At 47.4% G+C, this 20032-nt stretch overlaps 1 protein-coding gene across 1 annotated transcript in view; it reads left to right on the plus strand.

Moving 5' to 3' along the window:
* cep290 (centrosomal protein 290) overlaps nt 1–20032 on the plus strand; it is a gene marked incomplete at its 3' end in the record, with an annotated part of 134070 nt that continues 114038 nt past the window's right edge. The window contains exons 1-4 of the mRNA XM_080539129.1: nt 1–37; nt 1035–1178; nt 7177–7230; nt 12275–12430. Coding sequence (XP_080395255.1) covers nt 1035–1178; nt 7177–7230; nt 12275–12430 — 354 coding nt within the window. The 5' untranslated portion in view covers nt 1–37. The remainder of the gene's footprint in view (nt 38–1034; nt 1179–7176; nt 7231–12274; nt 12431–20032) is intronic.

Below are 20032 nucleotides of genomic sequence, written 5' to 3' on the forward strand. Positions count from 1 at the left end.
GAGGGCTAAGGCATTGAAGTTGGAACAAGAGCTGGAGGTAAGGCTGGTTGTAAACCATGAATGAATGTGGAGCATTAGAGTCCCTTTTTTAGGACCCTTGTTTTTAGAACATTCAATTCAATTCAACTTTATTGGCCATGTGCAGTGCACTAGGAACATGACTTGGTATTCTCCATGCTGAACAAGCTACTGTACATACAACAACAAGACCACAACACAACAATACTCAAGACACACTGTATCTACAGCACCAATACCAGTGAATACATATACTGTACAACTTAGTGCAAACACATGTAATATCATTCTTCATATCATTCTTATTGTAGGACAATATGGTGTTTTTGAATAGAGACTGATCGATTGATAGATGCCAGCGGCTTATTAATCATCAATACATTGTTTAATAAGCAGCATGAACATATACTTGGGGATACTTTTTTTTCTTCCCGGGCATAAGGCCCTTACCTCCACCCCCCCTACTTGGGGATACTTGACTATGAGTCACTGGGCTCATTTTCCTTCCAAAGAGCTTACACCTCTAGCCAGACGCAAAGCAGATTGGTCAGCTGTGACCATAGAAAGACAGCCCATAAGAAGATTACAGTGCCGGCTAATTCCTCTCTGCTGCTTGCTGCTGTCTGCCTGTCGCTGTTTGTTGTGGTTGTGGTTGTGGTTGTGGTTGTGGTTGTGGTTGTGGTTGTGGTTGTGGTGGTGGTGGTGGTGGTGGTGGTGGTGGTGGTGGTTGTGGTTGTGGTTGTGGTTGTGGTTGTGGTTGCGATTCAGTTTCCTTTTCCCTCCGTCTAGAACTGACCCCCTAGTGTCTTCTTATACACGTTCACAGAGACCCAGTCTGGGGCTGAGGCAGTGTTAGTCGGAGTGTGTGCGTGCGTGCGTGAGTGAGTGTGTGTGTGTGTGCGTGCGTGAGTGAGTGTGAGTGAGTGTGAGTGAGCGTGAGTGAGTGTGAGTAGACGGAGGCTGAGGGAGGCTGAGTGTTTCTCTCAGGGGTGTGGTTCTCTCCGTTTCCTGCCCAGATGGCTCAGCGCCCCTCCGCGGGCCGGGACACGCGCTTCCTGCGGGACGAGATCCGCCAGCTGGAGAGTCAGCTGCAGCGCCGGGAGAAGGAGTTCACCCAGCTGGAGAAGGACATGAGCAAGGAGAAGAAGACCAACCAGGAAGTAGGGTCATCTCTCTCATTGTTGCACATGTACAAGTACCAGTACAGACCAGTACAGACCAGTACATACCAGTAGAGACCAGTAGAGACCAGTAGAGACCAGTACAGACCAGTAGAGACCAGTAGAGACCAGTACAGACCAGTACAGACCAGTAGAGACCAGTAGAGACCAGTACAGACCAGTAGAGACCAGTAGAGACCAGTACAGACCAGTAGAGACCAGTACAGACCAGTAGAGACCAGTAGAGACCAGTACAGACCAGTAGAGACCAGTACAGACCAGTACAGACCAGTAGAGACCAGTACAGACCAGTAGAGACCAGTAGAGACCAGTACAGACCAGTACAGACCAGTAGAGACCAGTAGAGACCAGTAGAGACCAGTAGAGACCAGTAGAGACCAGTACAGACCAGTACAGACCAGTAGAGACCAGTAGAGACCAGTAGAGACCAGTAGAGACCAGTAGAGACCAGTACAGACCAGTAGAGACCAGTACAGACCAGTACAGACCAGTAGAGACCAGTAGAGACCAGTACAGACCAGTAGAGACCAGTACAGACCAGTAGAGACCAGTACAGACCAGTAGAGACCAGTACAGACCAGTACAGACCAGTACAGACCAGTACAGACCAGTACAGACCAGTACAGACCACTAGAGACCAGTAGAGACCAGTAGAGACCAGTAGAGACCACTAGAGACCACTAGAGACCAGTACAGACCAGTACAGACCAGTACATACCAGTAGAGACCAGTAGAGACCAGTAGAGACCAGTAGAGACCAGTACAGACCAGTACAGACCAGTACAGACCAGTACAGACCAGTACAGACCAGTAGAGACCAGTAGAGACCAGTCCAGACCAGTACAGACCAGTACAGACCAGTAGAGACCAGTACAGACCAGTACAGACCAGTACAGACCAGTAGAGACCAGTAGAGACCAGTACAGACCAGTACAGACCAGTACAGACCAGTACAGACCAGTAGAGACCAGTAGAGACCAGTAGAGACCAGTAGAGACCAGTACAGACCAGTACAGACCAGTACAGACCAGTACAGACCAGTACAGACCAGTAGAGACCAGTAGAGACCAGTACAGACCAGTAGAGACCAGTACAGACCAGTACAGACCAGTACAGACCAGTACAGACCAGTAGAGACCAGTACAGACCAGTACAGACCAGTACAGACCAGTACAGACCAGTACAGACCAGTACAGACCAGTACAGACCAGTACAGACCAGTACAGACCAGTACAGACCAGTAGAGACCAGTAGAGATGTGATATTGCTTTTATACAACAGTTCTACAGCGCCATTTATTAGTTAACAGTAATAAGCGACAACAGATTATGATTTGTTTGTTTATTTAATCGTTTATTTTGGCTCCGCCGACAAAATATAGTTCCACAACTGAACTTCAACTTCAACGACGGTTGCCTAGTAACACAAACATGTAGTCTAATTAACGGTCATTTAATAGAACACCTGTGCAGCGAAGTGATACATATAGTTAAAAGTCCCAGTGCTGTTATACTGTATATCAGCACTCATGGAATGCCTCTTGTCCAATCAAATGACTTAGTGCGGCAGCTTAGCAAAATTATGGGGACGCGCCGGACAAAGGCACCAAATTTTTTCCATGTGCTCTACATCACCATAGCTTTCAATTTTTGGTGGGAGCCACTTCATCAAGATGGCCGATGGCGGCCATCTTGGATTTCCAAGGTGACCGCCATGTAAAATCTATAAGTGCAAATATCTCGGCTTCCAAGCCACATAGAAGGTCAATCTTGGTGTCAAAATATACATTTTCTGGGTCAAGGAATGCATTAAAGCTATTGAGAATATCACTAGATGATTATTTGTGCCGAGATCAAATAAATATGTTCATTCTGGCAATGTATCCATCATTTTCAACTCGGTTCCTAAGCAGCTGGACATATATTAATATGTATGTTTTCAATGGCATGTATATTGAAAAATGGACAACATGCATTAATTGAATTGAACTTTATGTGCTTCACTTTTTAACATAACAAAGCATTTTATATCATCAAATTATCGGTCACATTTACAACTGCAAAGCTCTGTGCATTTCCAGTGTGCTTTCTTGCATGAGCACTTTGCACCACAGCCACTTGCGCTTTTACAGCCACATTTGACTAGTTCAGTGCAGGCTTTCGAAGCCATTGGTAGAATGCTCCACACAGGAAGCCAGACCTGGCTGTCTCTATCCAATGTCCATCCACATCCTTCTGGACTGGGTGTCGGCTGTTGAGCCAGTTCAGATGTTGCCCAGATCCCAGACTGGTAGGCAACTCGCTTCAAGTGCTGCAGAAGGGAATCTTGTGTTGGTGGAATGTGTTCCATCGTTCTGTTCTTCTGGCAGAACAACTCTCTCCGTGCTTCATTAATAGATTCCACATCACTCGTCTTGTCGTAAAGGACGATTGTGTAGCGCTCCAGAAGTTGAAATTGCTGGGCATCTATGGTCACGGGAGTGTGCGGATTCGCTGCCATGTAGTTGAAGGCCTGGGTGACCTCGGGGTAGGACTTCCAAGCCTCCCATGCTGACTTCTTCCCCTTCCCACAGAATGCTGAGGTTGTGTCACAGCCTGTGAATGAGTGGAAGACTGGAAGTGCTGTGGACTTACCTTTGCCCAGAGTATGGCAGATGTTATTGATATGAAGATATCTGTAGTTCTTGCCAGTGCCAAAAGCGACCCAGATGTCTGCAGCTGGATACTTGGTGAGCAGGGCATGGAACTTGCCGATGAGGATAACGACAACATCTGTATCCACAGTGCGTACCAAGCAGGTAGAAGAGCGATGCTCCAGGGCATCAAGCAGATGAATCAGTATCCTGGTGTCGGCCTCTTCATGGTTACATGGCAGTATGAAGTGGCTGGTGTCTGTGCCGACCACTCTGGTGCCAGATGTAATGAAGACCTGCTTACCATCTGGCCAGGCAATGGATGCAATCTTCCTGGAGAGGAAGGTGAAGAGTTCCTGCTTGTTCATAGGGTCACGCAGGAAATCTGGCCAATTCTCTGGCAGCTTGTTCTGACCAGCCACCTTCCGTCGTATCCCTTTGCCTCGCTTCTCCCTTGTTGACTCTTTTATGCTGCTGGTGATGTAAGTATCCCAGACCACATCAACTCTTGCAGAGGTCTCCAAGTGCTTCATGATGTGGGGAACAAAGACACAACTGGCATATTCGTCGAATGTGGTAATGTTGGTGGTGGACAGGAAGTGCACAACAGCAGCACCGTCGAGTACTTTGACATCAAAAGTCCCTGGAGGTAAAAAAGAAAGTTAGTTAAAAAACGAAAAACAAACAGTAAATAAGGACTCTCTACAGACCTTGAAGAGAATGATATGCTATTTTTTCTGATTATTACTGATATTACATAATGCCACTGACTGATTACAACTTGTTTGGAAAAAAAAAAGTACCTGGAGGTTCCTGTTGTGTCTTCTCTGTCAGAACAATTAACAGATCTGACTTCTTTCCCAAGCGTAGTTTCCCTCTGTCAGATAGGGAGGGAGGGTATGGATGGTTTTCGTGCTTAAAAAAGGTGCTCATGTCACCCTCTCTGTGTTGCATGGCTATATATAATTGGGAGAAGAGTGCAACATCATCCTTCAACATTGAGATCTGCCCTGCCTGCTTGGTCTTGGTCTTGGGTGTTGGGCATCTGAAGAGAGGCAGTGAGTTCTTTTTGATGGGCTCGTGAATGGAGTGTGTGCGGTTCCTGATCACTCTCTCATGGTACTTGTTGTACTGATCTCTGCCCACTGATTCCACAGTGCGGACTGTGTTAACCACAGACTCGTCAGTTATATTTTGTGTGTCCAGCATTAGAAGCTCGGGGGTATCATCTAGGAATGGATTGCTCATCCCACTGATGGTGTGCACCAGAGCTAGTGCTTGTTCTTTGAATGTCTTCTGTGTAGACATTCCTTCTTCATGGTGTTGTTGTTTATTGCCTTCTTCTGAAATATACTCCTGCTCAAACTCTTTTAGGAGTCGTGCTTGTTCAGGCCCTGCGATCATCCACTTCTTGAATGCTGAGGGATTCTCGGTGAGTCCCACTGCACCCCCAGAACCCTTCACCAGATCATTATTCTTACTCATGAGCCTGGTCTATCGGTATGCTTGAGAATCTGTTTGTGGTCTTGGGAATAACCCAGTGACCATGTTCTTCAAATTCATTGTGAATGGACGTGGGCAAGCTTTCCATGTCGCGGATGTGGACAGGAATCCATCTGGCATAGTTCTGGTGATCAAGGGCGAAGAACCATGGGACGAGAGCCTTCAGTGACTCCACATAGAGGGGGAAATCCTGTTATCTGTGGGCACGTACAAATATCAGACCCATTATTTCCAAGTTGAGGATGGTAATCCCAGTACTGGAATGTTGGACTCTTGGTGATCATATCTTGTCTCCAAGCTTCTTTGATCTTCTCATCACGTGGTCCCTCAGTCACCATGTCCAAGAAGGCATCCTGCTGCAGCTTCCCCAGTGCCAGAGCGCTCACTTGGTGGGCATGTCTTGTCCTAGTGAGGTGGGATGCTTTGAGGAAAGAGTCAGCTGTGCCAGAGGATGCGATACGAGCCTCAGTCAGTGCAGTGGTCAAAAAAAAAAAGGAAAATCACATAATGATATTCTCAATAGCTTTAATGCATATTGTATATTTTGACACCAAGATTTGACCTTGGAAATCCAAGATGGCCGCCATCGGTCATCTTGATGAAGTGGCTCCCACCAAAAATTGAAAGCTATGGTGATGTAGAGCACATGGAAAAAAATTGGTGCTTTTGTCCGGCGCGTCCCCATTATGTTCAAATATGGTCTTAAGCCACCGCACTAACTTGGTCGGAACTAACTGTTGTATGAGACCGAACGCAAGTGTAGAACGCAAGTGTCCGTGCGACCCGATGTGAACTCGTTGTGTTAGCGTACTATGCTGCCTGTGCTTCATTGTTTAGTCTAGCTCTTAACTATAGAGTGTTATTATTAATGTTTACATGCAATATCTGACATGTATGTAGATGATGTTCTAAATCCTCATTTAGTGTAGAGCACTGGACTTATGAATCATGACGCAGCACCTCACATCTGTGTTCCCACGCATCATATATCATATATTCATATATTCATCATATATGTATCATATATTCATCATATATGTATCATATATTCATCATATATGTATCATATATTCATCATATATGTATCATATATTCATCATATGTGTATCATATATTCATATATTCATATATTCATCATATATGTATCATATATTCATATATTCATATATTCACAACTATGAACATTTCAAACCTGCAAACTGCGACACTTTAAAAAATGAATGTGCAATAACACTATGTGCAATATGACAACCCTCGGGTACATAAGGTTCAGAGATAGGAAATGTTAGAATAGGTATAGCATAGCATAGAGTACAGCACAGTGTTTTATTTGTATAGTATAGTATAGTGGATAGTGTACATAGCCTTTATTTATGTAAACCAGCTCCTTTCCCTTCTTGTTTTTAGTTTTTTTTCCTAGCACCAGGGGAGCCCCCCCTCCCAAATTTCGTTGTTTGGTACCTGTACTATATCAATGACAATAAAGACCATTCATTCATTCATTCATTCATTCATTCATATTCATCATATATGTTTCATATATTCATCACATATTCATCATATATTCATCACATACTCATCATATATTCATCAGATATTCATCATATATTCATCATATATTCATCCGATATTCATCACATATTCATCCGATATTCATCACATATTCATCATATATCCATCATATATTCATCACATATTCATCACATATTCATCATATATCCATCATATATTCATCATATATCCATCATATATTCATCACATATTCATCATATATCCATCATATATCCATCATATATTCATCACATATCCATCATATATTCATGTTCTCATTTGTTTTCACAGTTGGCTGCGCGGGCAGAAGAGGCTGAGGACGAGAACAGGAAGCTGAAAAGAGAGGTTAGTGACAACTGGTCTCTCATCAGTATCATTAACAACTGGTCTCTCATCAGTATCATTATAACAACTGGTCTCTCATCAGTATCATTAACAACTGGTCTCTCATCAGTATCATTAACAACTGGTCTCTCATCAGTATCATTAACAACTGGTCTCTCATCAGTATCATTAACAACTGGTCTCTCATCAGTATCATTAACAACTGGTCTCTCATCAGTGCTCTCTCAGTGTCACTTCCACTGCCATTCCGTTCCTCTCACCTGAGCATGAATAACCTCGCTAGCCTCACCTCACTGGCTTGTATTTAGGGTTGCAACATTCCCATACATTTGGGAAACTTTCCGCTAATTTCCAAAGTTCCATAAGGTTTTCCATATTAAATGGTCGGAAAGTTTCCCAATCTTACAGGAACTTTGCAACCCTTTGTGCTCTGCTGTCCCTTTTCACCTCTATTACACTTTGTGAACAGCCCCCGACCCAGCCCCCGACCCTGTCACAGCCCCCGACCCAGCCCCCGACCCTGTCACAGCCCCCGACCCAGCCCCCGACCCAGCCCCCGACCCAGCCCCCGACCCTGTCACAGCCCCCGACCCAGCCCCCGACCCAGCCCCCGACCCAGCCCCCGACCCAGCCCCCGACCCAGCCCCCGACCCAGCCCCCGACCCTGTCACAGCCCCCGACCCAGCCCCCGACCCAGCCCCCGACCCAGCCCCCGACCCTGTCACCCCCCCCATCCCCCTGTCACCCCCCACAGCCCCCGAACCTCTCCTCCCCTCTCCAATGTACCGCACCCCTGGCAACAGTAGCCCCCACTCCCCCTGACACCCCAGCAGCACCCCAGCAGCAACTGCCTCCCCTTACCAACACCAGGAGCCAGGGAGCATGCTTCACACCTGGAGACACCGGTACTCACAGCTTTATAACATCTGAGCAGGTGAGAAGGCAGCTTTCCAGGGTGAATGTGAACAAGTCCAGAGGTCCAGACAACATCAACCCCAGGGTTCTGAAGGTGTGTGCTGGAGAGCTGGCGGACACATTCCAACATCTCTTCAGTCTATCTCTAAGACTGAGGAGGGTGCCACAGCTCTGGAAGACCTCTTGCATCGTCCCAGTGCCAAAGAAGGGACGGCCCAGCACCCCAAACGACTACAGACCTGTCGCCCTGACACCACAGGTCATGAAGATCCTGGAGAGGCTAGTGCTGCAACACCTTAAGCCCCAGGTGAAGGACTTCCTGGACCCCCGGCAGTTTGCATACCAGGAGAGCATGGGGGTGGAGGACGCCATCATTTACATGCTGCACAGGGCCTACACACACCTGGAGAGGCCACAGAGCATGGTGAGGACCATGTTCTTCGACTTCTCCAGTGCATTTAACACTATCAAGCCATCACTGCTGGCTGACAAACTAGCAGTGATGTGTGTGGAGGACTCCCTGACGGCCTGGATCCACAACTACCTCACAGACAGGCGTCAGTATGTGAGACTGCAGGGCTGTCAGTCTGAGGTGGTGGTGTGCAACACCGGTGCCCCCCAGGGAACTGTTCTGTCACCCTTTCTCTTCACCCTCTATACCTCCGACTTCCAGTTTAGCTCCGACCAGTGCCACCTGCAGAAGTTTTCGGATGACTCCTCTATCGTCGGTTACATCACAGACGACAGGGATGAGGAGTACAGGGCCCTGGTGGAGAGCTTCGTGCAGTGGTGCGACACCAACTACCTTTTGCTTAACACCAGCAAAACAAAGGAGTTGGTGGTGGATTTTAGGAGGAAGAGAAGGACCCCAGCCCCCATCACCATCAAGGGGGTGGAAGTCGAGAGGGTGGACTCCTACAGGTACCTGGGAGTACAAATTAATAACAAACTGGACTGGACTGACAACACCGAGGCTCTTCTCAGGAAAGGGCAGAGCAGACTGTTTTTCCTGAGAAGGCTGAGGTCTTTCGGTGTCTGCAACAAGCTGCTGCAAATGTTTTACCAGTCGGTGGTTGCCAGCGTTCTGTTCTTCGCCGTGGCCTGCTGGGGTGGAAACATCTGTGCCAGGGATGCTGCGAAGCTAAACAAACTGGTGAAGAAGGCCAGCTCTGTGGTGGGGACCGGGCTGGACAGCCTAGAGGTGGTGGCAGAACAGAGGATGGGGAAAAAACTGGCGGCCATGCTGGCCAATCCCTCCCACCCGATGTACTGCGAGCTGGCAGGGATGAGGAGCAAGTTCAGCCACAGATTTGTTCTCCCCCGTCAAAGTACAAAAAGATTTGGACAGTCCTTTATTCCAGCTGCACTCCGACTCTACAACCAGGCCCTGCAGGGTGGGGGAGACCTGGAGATGGAACTTTTGGAACTTTTTACTTATTGAGCCTGCACTGTTTTATGTTTTTTATTGAATGTTTTTCTGTTTTCTGTACTGAATGTTTTCTGCCCTAACTGAGCTGTTTGACAACAAAATTTCCCCATTGGGGACAATAAAGGTTTTCAATCAATCAAAAGAACATTTGATTTTGCATGTGCCCTTTTTCCTTCTCCATTATCATCTTTTCCCCTCATCTCTTTCTTCTCTTCTTTCACAAAGACAAAACAGCGTAAGAAGAAGGTAAGGGGTTAATAGTTAGCATAGCGACGAGTGAGGTAAACTAGTGAAAGTATTCTAAGTAGTAATAGAACAGGACATCACCCCCCCACTCAACCTGTACCTCGCCCCACTGCCATCCGGGCGTAGGTACAGAACGCTAAGGTGCAATAGGGCTCGCTTTGGCAAAAGCCTGATCCCCGCAGCCATTGTTGCCTTAAATAACAGACCGCGCTGAGTGTGTGTACGTGTGTGTCTGTCATGTGTAGTACTGTCTGTTGTTGTCTGTGTTATACGGTGTTGTATGTATACATGTATACTGTACAGTGGTGTGAAAATAAAATTCCCCCTGGGGACAATAAATCTAATCTAATCTAGTAAGTGCTATATGTAAGGTAATAGCTGGCCTGGAACTGTAAGAAAATATGCTGTTGGAATATATTCCTGGTCCACCTCCTGTTTGTCCATGTATGTGTAGGTGTTTGTATGAGTGTGTGTAGGTGTGTGTGTGTGTGTGTGTGTGTGTGTGTAGGTGTTTGCATGAGTGGACAAGGAGAAGACAGTTTGTCCATGTGTGTGTTTGTAGGTATTTGTATTTGTATAGTGAAGGAGTGTGGTGGTTTGGCTGGTGTTTAACCTTTAACCTTAGCTCAGGGTTGGACAGTTGGTTCAACTCTTCCCCATCTAACCCAGTCTAACCTCTGGCCTGTCATCTAACCCAGTCTAACCTCTGGCCTGTCATCTAACCCAGTCTAACCCAGTCTAACCCAGTCTAACCCAGTCCAGCCCAGTCTAACCCAGTCTAACCCAGTCTAGCCCAGTCTAACCCAGTCCAGCCCAGTCTAACCCAGTCTAACTCAGTCTATCACCGTCTAACCCAGTTCAGCCCAGTCTAACCCAGTCTAGCCCAGTCTAACCCAGTCTAGCCCAGTCTAGCCCAGTCTAACCCAGTCTAACCCAGTCTAGCCCAGTCTAACCCAGTCCAGCCCAGTCTAACCCAGTCTAACTCAGTCTATCACCGTCTAACCCAGTCCTAACCCAGTCTAGCCCAGTCTAGCCCAGTCTAACCCAGTCTAACCCAGTCTAACCCAGTCCAGCCCAGTCTAACCAGCCTCTCCCCTCAGACAGAGCACCCATCTAACCCAGTCTAACCCAGTCTAACCCAGTCTAACCCAGTCTAACCCAGTCTAACCCAGTCTAACCTAGTCTAACCCAGTCTAGCCCAGTCTAACCCAGTCTAACCCAGTCCAGCCCAGTCTAACCCAGTCTAACCCAGTCCAGCCCAGTCTAGCCCAGTCTAACCCAGTCTAACCCAGTCGAACCCAGTCTAACCCAGTCCAGCCCAGTCTAACCCAGTCTAACCCAGTCTAGCCCAGTCTAACCCAGTCTAACCCAGTCCAGCCCAGTCTAACCCAGTCTAACCCAGTCCAGCCCAGTCTAACCCAGTCCAGCCCAGTCTAACCCAGTCTAACCCAGTCTAACCCAGTCTAACCTAGTCTAACCTAGTCTAACCTAGTCTAACCCAGTCCAGCCCAGTCTAACCCAGTCTAACCCAGTCTAACCCAGTCCAGCCCAGTCTAGCCCAGTCTAACCCAGTCTAACCCAGTCCAGCCCAGTCTAACCCAGTCTAACCCAGTCTAACCCAGTCCAGCCCAGTCTAGCCCAGTCTAACCCAGTCTAACCCAGTCTAACCCAGTCTAACCCAGTCCAGCCCAGTCTAGCCCAGTCTAACCCAGTCTAACCCAGTCCAGCCCAGTCTAACCCAGTCCAGCCCAGTCTAACCCAGTCCAGCCCAGTCTAACCCAGTCTAACCCAGTCTAGCCCAGTCTAGCCCAGTCCAGCCCTGTCTAACCCAGTCTAACCCAGTCTAGCCCAGTCCAGCCCAGTCTAACCCAGTCCAGCCCAGTCTAACCCAGTCTAACCCAGTCCAGCCCAGTCTAACCCAGTCTAGCCCAGTCCAGCCCAGTCCAGCCCAGTCTAACCCAGTCCAGCCCAGTCTAGCCCAGTCCAGCCCAGTCCAGCCCAGTCTAACCCAGTCTAACCCAGTCTAACCCAGTCTAACCCAGTCTATCACCGTCTAACCCAGTTCAGCCCAGTCTAACCCAGTCTAGCCCAGTCTAACCCAGTCTAGCCCAGTCTAGCCCAGTCTAACCCAGTCTAACCCAGTCTAACCCAGTCCAGCCCTGTCTAACCCAGTCTAACCCAGTCTAGCCCAGTCCAGCCCAGTCTAACCCAGTCTAGCCCAGTCTAGCCCAGTCTAACCCAGTCCAGCCCAGTCTAACCCAGTCTAGCCCAGTCTAACCCAGTCTAACCCAGTCCAGCCCAGTCTAGCCCAGTCTAACCCAGTCTAGCCCAGTCTAGCCCAGTCTAACCCAGTCTAACCCAGTCTAACCCAGTCTAACCCAGTCTAGCCCAGTCTAGCCCAGTCTAACCCAGTCCAGCCCAGTCTAACCCAGTCTAACCAGCCTCTCCCCTCAGACAGAGCAGCTGCAGCAGGACGTGGAGTTCTACCGCAGGGAGCTGGACCAGAAGGACCAGAAGGGCCCGGGCCAGTCCAGAGAGGAGAGCAGCGAGGCCCAGCAGAGGGTGGCCTCCCTGAACCGCCAGCTGCACCAGTTCGTGGAGGACAGCCAGGTAACCATGGCAACACACTGCAGCACACTCACACCACCAGGTAACCATGGCACCACACTGCAGCACACTCACGACCAATTCCGCTCATAATAATAATAGTTCATTGTATTTATTCATTGTGCTTTTCCGGGGCTCAAAGACGCTGACAATATGGGAAAAACAGAAGACACAGAAACAACAAGCAACAGATAACATGAGCACATAGAACACAGAGTTAACAACAGATAACATGACACATAGAACACAGAGTTAACAACAGATAACATGACACATAGAACACAGAGTTAACAACAGATAACATGACACATAGAACACAGAGTTAACAACAGATAACATGAGCACATAGAACACAGAGTTAACAACAGATAACATGACACATATAACACAGAGTTAACAACAGATAACATGACACATAGAACACAGAGTTAACAACAGATAACATGACACATAGAACACAGAGTTAACAACATATAACATGAGCACATAGAACACAGAGTTAACAACAGATAACATGACACATGGACACAGAGTTAACAACAGATAACATGACACATAGAACACAGAGTTAACAACAGATAACATGACACATAGAACACAGAGTTAACAACAGATAACATGACACATAGAACACAGAGTTAACAACAGATAACATGAGCACATAGAACACAGAGTTAACAACAGATAACATGACACATAGAACACAGAGTTAACAACAGATAACATGACACATAGAACACAGAGTTAACAACAGATAACATGACACATAGAACACAGAGTTAACAACATATAACATGAGCACATAGAACACAGAGTTAACAACAGATAACATGACACATAGAACACAGAGTTAACAACAGATAACATGACACATAGAACACAGAGTTAACAACAGATAACATGACACATAGAACACAGAGTTAACAACAGATAACATGACACATAGAACACAGAGTTAACAACAGATAACATGAGCACATAGAACACAGAGTTAACAACAGATAACATGACACATAGAACACAGAGTTAACAACAGATAACATGACACATAGAACACAGAGTTAACAACAGATAACATGACACATAGAACACAGAGTTAACAACATATAACATGAGCACATAGAACACAGAGTTAACAACAGATAACATGACACATAGAACACAGAGTTAACAACAGATAACATGACACATAGAACACAGAGTTAACAACAGATAACATGACACAGAACACAGAGTTAACAACAGATAACATGACACATAGAACACAGAGTTAACAACAGATAACATGACACATAGAACACAGAGTTAACAACATATAACATGACACATAGAACACAGAGTTAACAACAGATAACATGACACATAGAACACAGAGTTAACAACAGATAACATGACACATAGAACACAGAGTTAACAACAGATAACATGACACATAGAACACAGAGTTAACGAACAGGCACAGGGAACAATTAACACAGCAATGTCCAGGGGGGAGGGGGGGTGGCAGGGGGGGTGGCAGGGTTAGGGGAGATGGTTAGGGGTAGGGGAGGTTGTATGCATGTCCAGGGGGGAGGGAGGGGTGGCAGGGTTAGGGGAGATGGTTAGGGGTAGGGGAGGTTGTATGCATGTCCAGGGGGGAGGGGGGTGGCAGGGTTAGGGGAGATGGTTAGGGGTAGGGGAGGTTGTATGCATGTCCAGGGGGGGAGGTGGGTGGCAGGGTTAGGGGAGATGGTTAGGGGTAGGGGAGGTTGTATGCATGTCCAGGGGGGAGGGAGGGGTGGCAGGGTTAGGGGAGATGGTTAGGGGTAGGGGAGGTTGTATGCATGTCCAGGGGGGAGGGGGGTGGCAGGGTTAGGGGAGATGGTTAGGGGTAGGGGAGGTTGTATGCATGTCCAGGGGGGGAGGTGGGTGGCAGGGTTAGGGGAGATGGTTAGGGGTAGGGGAGGTTGTATGCATGTCCAGGGGGGAGGGAGGGGTGGCAGGGTTAGGGGAGATGGTTAGGGGTAGCGGAGGTTGTATGCATGTCCAGGGGGGAGGGAGGGGTGGCAGGGTTAGGGGAGATGGTTAGGGGTAGGGGAGGTTGTGTGCATGTCCAGGGGGGAGGGGGGTGGCAGGGTTAGGGGAGATGGTTAGGGGTAGGGAAGGTTGTATGCATGTCCAGGGGGGGAGGTGGTTGGCAGGGTTAGGGGAGATGGTTAGGGGTAGGGGAGGTTGTATGCATGTCCAGGGGGGGAGGGGGGTGGCAGGGTTAGGGGAGACGGTTAGGGGTAGGGGAGGTTGTATGCATGTCCAGGGGGGGGAGGGGGGGTGGCAGGGTTAGGGGAGATGGTTAGGGGTAGGGGAGGTTGTATGCATGTCCAGGGGGGGAGGGGGGTGGCAGGGTTAGGGGAGATGGTTAGGGGTAGGGGAGGTTGTATGCATGTCCAGGGGGGGTGGCAGGGTTAGGGGAGATGGTTAGGGGGTAGGGGAGGTTGTATGCATGTCCAGGGGGGGGAGGGGGGTGGCAGGGTTAGGGGAGATGGTTAGGGGGTAGGGGAGGTTGTATGCGTGGGAGAACAGGTAGGTTTTGAGGTGGGATTTAAAAGTGGAGAGTGAAGGTGAGTCTCTGAGAAATGAGAAACCGACAGGTCCCTAACCTTTGCACAGATCTCCCAATTGATGATCAATGAACAACGTAAATGGAACTTTCGTTGGCACTCCACATTTCTCCGGTTTGGATTTGGCCTTTTGTTAGCAAACCGTCTCATATACTTGGAGGTAGAGGCTGTGTCTCAGGAGGTAGAGGCTGGTGGAGGTAGAGGTTGTGTCTCAGGAGGTAGAGGCTGTGTCTCAGGAGGTAGAGGCTGTGTCTCAGGAGGTAGAGGCTGTGTATCAGGAGGTAGAGGCTGTGGCTCAGGAGGTAGCGGCTGTGTCTCAGGAGGTAGAGGCTGGTGGAGGTAGAGGTTGTGTCTCAGGAGGTAGAGGCTGTGTCTCAGGAGGTAGAGGCTGTGTCTCAGGAGGTAGAGGCTGTGTCTCAGGAGGTAGAGGCTGTGTATCAGGAGGTAGAGGCTGTGTCTCAGGAGGTAGAGGCTGTGTCTCAGGAGGTAGAGGCTGTGTCTCAGGAGGTAGAGGCTGTGTCTCAGGAGGTAGAGGCTGTGTCTCAGGAGGAGGAGGTAGAGGCTGTGTCTCAGGAGGTAGAGGCTGTGGCTCAGGAGGTAGAGGCTGTGGCTCAGGAGGTAGAGGCTGTGGCTCAGGAGGTAGAGGCTGTGGCTCAGGAGGTAGAGGCTGTGTCTCAGGAGGTAGAGGCTGTGTCTCAGGAGGTAGAGGCTGTGTCTCAGGAGGTAGAGGCTGTGTCTCAGGAGGTAGAGGCTGTGTCTCAGGAGGTAGAGGCTGTGTCTCAGGAGGTAGAGGCTGTGTCTCAGGAGGTAGAGGCTGTGTCTCAGGAGGTAGAGGCTGGTGGAGGTAGAGGTTGTGTCTCAGGAGGTAGAGGCTGTGTCTCAGGAGGTAGAGGCTGTGTCTCAGGAGGTAGAGGCTGTGTCTCAGGAGGTAGAGGCTGGTGGAGGTAGAGGTTGTGTCTCAGGAGGTAGAGGCTGTGTCTCAGGAGGTAGAGGCTGTGTCTCAGGAGGTAGAGGCTGTGTCTCAGGAGGTAGAGGCTGTGTCTCAGGAGGTAGAGGCTGTGTATCAGGAGGTAGAGGCTGTGTCTCAGGAGGTAGAGGCTGTGTCTCAGGAGGTAGAGGCTGTGTCTCAGGAGGTAGAGGTTGTGTCTCAGGAGGTAGAGGCTGTGTCTCAGGAGGTAGAGGCTGTGTCTCAGGAGGTAGAGGCTGTGTCTCAGGAGGTAGAGGCTGGTGGAGGTAGAGGTTGTGTCTCAGGAGGTAGAGGCTGTGTCTCAGGAGGTAGAGGCTGTGTCTCAGGAGGTAGAGGCTGTGTCTCAGGAGGTAGAGGCTGTGTATCAGGAGGTAGAGGCTGTGTCTCAGGAGGTAGAGGCTGTGTCTCAGGAGGTAGAGGCTGTGTCTCAGGGGGTAGAGGTTGTGTCTCAGGAGGTAGAGGCTGTGTCTCAGGAGGTAGAGGCTGTGTCTCAGGAGGTAGAGGCTGTGTCTCAGGAGGTAGAGGCTGTGTCTCAGGAGGTAGAGGCTGTGTCTCAGGAGGTAGAGGCTGTGTCTCAGGAGGTAGAGGCTGTGTCTCAGGAGGTAGAGGCTGGTGGAGGTAGAGGTTGTGTCTCAGGAGGTAGAGGCTATGTCTCAGGAGGTAGAGGCTGTGTCTCAGGAGGTAGAGGCTGTGTATCAGGAGGTAGAGGCTGTGTCTCAGGAGGTAGAGGCTGTGTCTCAGGAGGTAGAGGTTGTGTCTCAGGAGGTAGAGGCTGTGTCTCAGGAGGTAGAGGCTGTGTCTCAGGAGGTAGATGCTGTGTCTCAGGAGGTAGAGGCTGGTGGAGGTAGAGGTTGTGTCTCAGGAGGTAGAGGCTGTGTCTCAGGAGGTAGAGGCTGTGTCTCAGGAGGTAGAGGCTGTGTCTCAGGAGGTAGAGGCTGTGTATCAGGAGGTAGAGGCTGTGTCTCAGGAGGTAGAGGCTGTGTCTCAGGAGGTAGAGGCTGTGTCTCAGGAGGTAGAGGTTGTGTCTCAGGAGGTAGAGGCTGTGTCTCAGGAGGTAGAGGCTGTGTCTCAGGAGGTAGAGGCTGTGTCTCAGGAGGTAGAGGCTGTGTCTCAGGAGGTAGAGGCTGGTGGAGGTAGAGGTTGTGTCTCAGGAGGTAGAGGCTGTGTCTCAGGAGGTAGAGGCTGTGTCTCAGGAGGTAGAGGCTGTGTCTCAGGAGGTAGAGGCTGTGTATCAGGAGGTAGAGGCTGTGTCTCAGGAGGTAGAGGCTGTGTCTCAGGAGGTAGAGGCTGTGTCTCAGGAGGTAGAGGCTGTGTCTCAGGAGGTAGAGGCTGTGTCTCAGGAGGTAGAGGCTGTGTCTCAGGAGGTAGAGGCTGTGTCTCAGGAGGTAGAGGCTGTGTCTCAGGAGGTAGAGGCTGTGTCTCAGGAGGTAGAGGCTGTGTCTCAGGAGGTAGAGGCTGTGTCTCAGGAGGTAGAGGCTGTGTCTCAGGAGGTAGAGCCGGCGTCTTATGATCTCAAGGTTTGCAGATCGGCGGTTCGAGCCCCGGCTGGCCACATGGACACTGGGCCCCAAATTGCTCCCAGTGAGCGGGCCGGCGCCTTGCATGGCAGCTTGCTGCCATTGGTGTGTGAATGTGTGAATGAGAGGCCGTTGTAAAGCTCTTTGGATAAAGGCGCTATATAAGTCAGTGGTGTAGTCTACGTGATACGCAGGACTACGGCGTATACCCACTAGGAAAGGCCAAGGATTTCCGTATACCCACTTAAAAATGTGTGAGGATACGTAACGGCGTTTTGTGACAGAACTTTCACTTTCATTCATAAAATTCACCCCGTCTGTGTTACGAAGGACTTGACTTTTGGACCATTGGGAGGGACTGACTATAGCGTCATGTACCATCAACGTGGGGAAATGCGACATGAAATATGTCAAAATGCAGCACTATCATGCACAGATTAGCATAAAAAAAACCAAAAAAACATGTAGGCCCAATGTTAGATATATAACGTTAGACAGGGAGCGCAAATATATGTTTATGCCGTTACGAAATTAACAATATGAGGCTGGGAGGGAAAAATCAAAGTATACCCACTAGGAAAAAAAACTAGACTACAACACTGATATAAGTCAGCCTATATAAGTCAGCCTGTATAAGTCAGCCTGTATAAGTCAGCCTGTATAAGTCATCTATATAAGTCAGTCTATATAAGTCAGTCTATATAAGTCAGCCTGTATAAGTCAGTCTGTATAAGTCATCTATATAAGTCAGTCTATATAAGTCAGTCTGTATAAGTCAGTCTATATAAGTCATCTATATAATTCAGTCTATATAAGTCAGTCTATATAAGTCAGTCTATATAAGTCATCTATATAAGTCAGTCTATATAAGTCAGTCTATATAAGTCATCTATATAAGTCATCTATATAAGTCATCTATATAAGTCAGTCTATATAAGTCAGTCTATATAAGTCATCTATATAAGTCATCTATGTAAGTCAGTCTATATAACTCAGTCTATATAAGTCAGTCTATATAAGTCAGTCTATATAAGTCAGTCTATATAAGTCATCTATATAAGTCATATATATAAGTCAGTCTATATAAGTCAGTCTGTATAAGTCAGTCTATATAAGTCAGTCTATATAAGTCAGCCTGTATAAGTCAGCCTGTATAAGTCAGTCTATATAAGTCATCTATGTAAGTCAGTCTATATGAGTCAGTCTATATAAGTCATCTATGTAAGTCAGTCTATATAAGTCAGCCTGTATAAGTCAGCCTGTATAAGTCAGTCTATATAAGTCAGTCTATATAAGTCAGTCTATATAAGTCATCTATATAAGTCAGTCTATATAAGTCATCTATATAAGTCATCTATGTAAGTCAGTCTATATAAGTCAGCCTGTATAAGTCATCTATGTAAGTCAGTCTATATAAGTCATCTATATAAGTCAGTCTATATAAGTCAGCCTGTATAAGTCAGTCTATATAAGTCAGCCTGTATAAGTCAGTCTATATAAGTCATCTATGTAAGTCAGTCTATATAAGTCAGCCTGTATAAGTCATCTATATAAGTCAGTCTATATAAGTCAGTCTATATAAGTCAGCATGTATAAGTCAGCCTGTATAAGTCAGCCTGTATAAGTCATCTATATAAGTCAGCCTGTATAAGTCAGTCTATATAAGTCATCTATGTAAGTCATCTATATAAGTCATCTATATAAGTCAGCCTGTATAAGTCATCTATATAAGTCAGTCTATATAAGTCAGCCTGTATAAGTCAGCCTGTATAAGTCAGCCTGTATAAGTCATCTATATAAGTCAGTCTATATAAGTCAGTCTATATAAGTCAGCCTGTATAAGTCAGCCTGTATAAGTCAGCCTGTATAAGTCATCTATATAAGTCAGCCTGTATAAGTCAGTCTGTATAAGTCATCTATATAAGTCAGCCTGTATAAGTCAGTCTGTATAAGTCAGTCTGTATAAGTCAGTCTGTATAAGTCATCTATGTAAGTCAGTCTATATAAGTCAGCCTGTATAAGTCATCTATATAAGTCAGTCTATATAAGTCAGTCTATATAAGTCAGCCTGTATAAGTCAGCCTGTATAAGTCAGCCTGTATAAGTCATCTATATAAGTCAGTCTATATAAGTCAGTCTATATAAGTCAGTCTATATAAGTCAGCCTGTATAAGTCAGCCTGTATAAGTCAGCCTGTATAAGTCAGCCTGTATAAGTCAGTCTATATAAGTCAGCCTGTATAAGTCAGTCTGTATAAGTCATCTATATAAGTCAGCCTGTATAAGTCAGTCTGTATAAGTCAGTCTGTATAAGTCAGTCTGTATAAGTCAGTCTGTATAAGTCAGTCTGTATAAGTCAGTCTGTATAAGTCATCTATATAAGTCAGTCTATATAAGTCATCTATATAAGTCAGTCTATATAAGTCAGTCTATATAACTCAGTCTATATAAGTCATCTATATAAGTCATCTATATAAGTCATCTATATAAGTCATCTATATAAGTCATCTATATAAGTCATCTAT

This window comes from Nansenia antarctica (genome assembly GCF_963989245.1).
Source record: "Nansenia antarctica genome assembly, chromosome: 9".
Taxonomy (NCBI): domain Eukaryota; kingdom Metazoa; phylum Chordata; class Actinopteri; order Argentiniformes; family Microstomatidae; genus Nansenia; species Nansenia antarctica.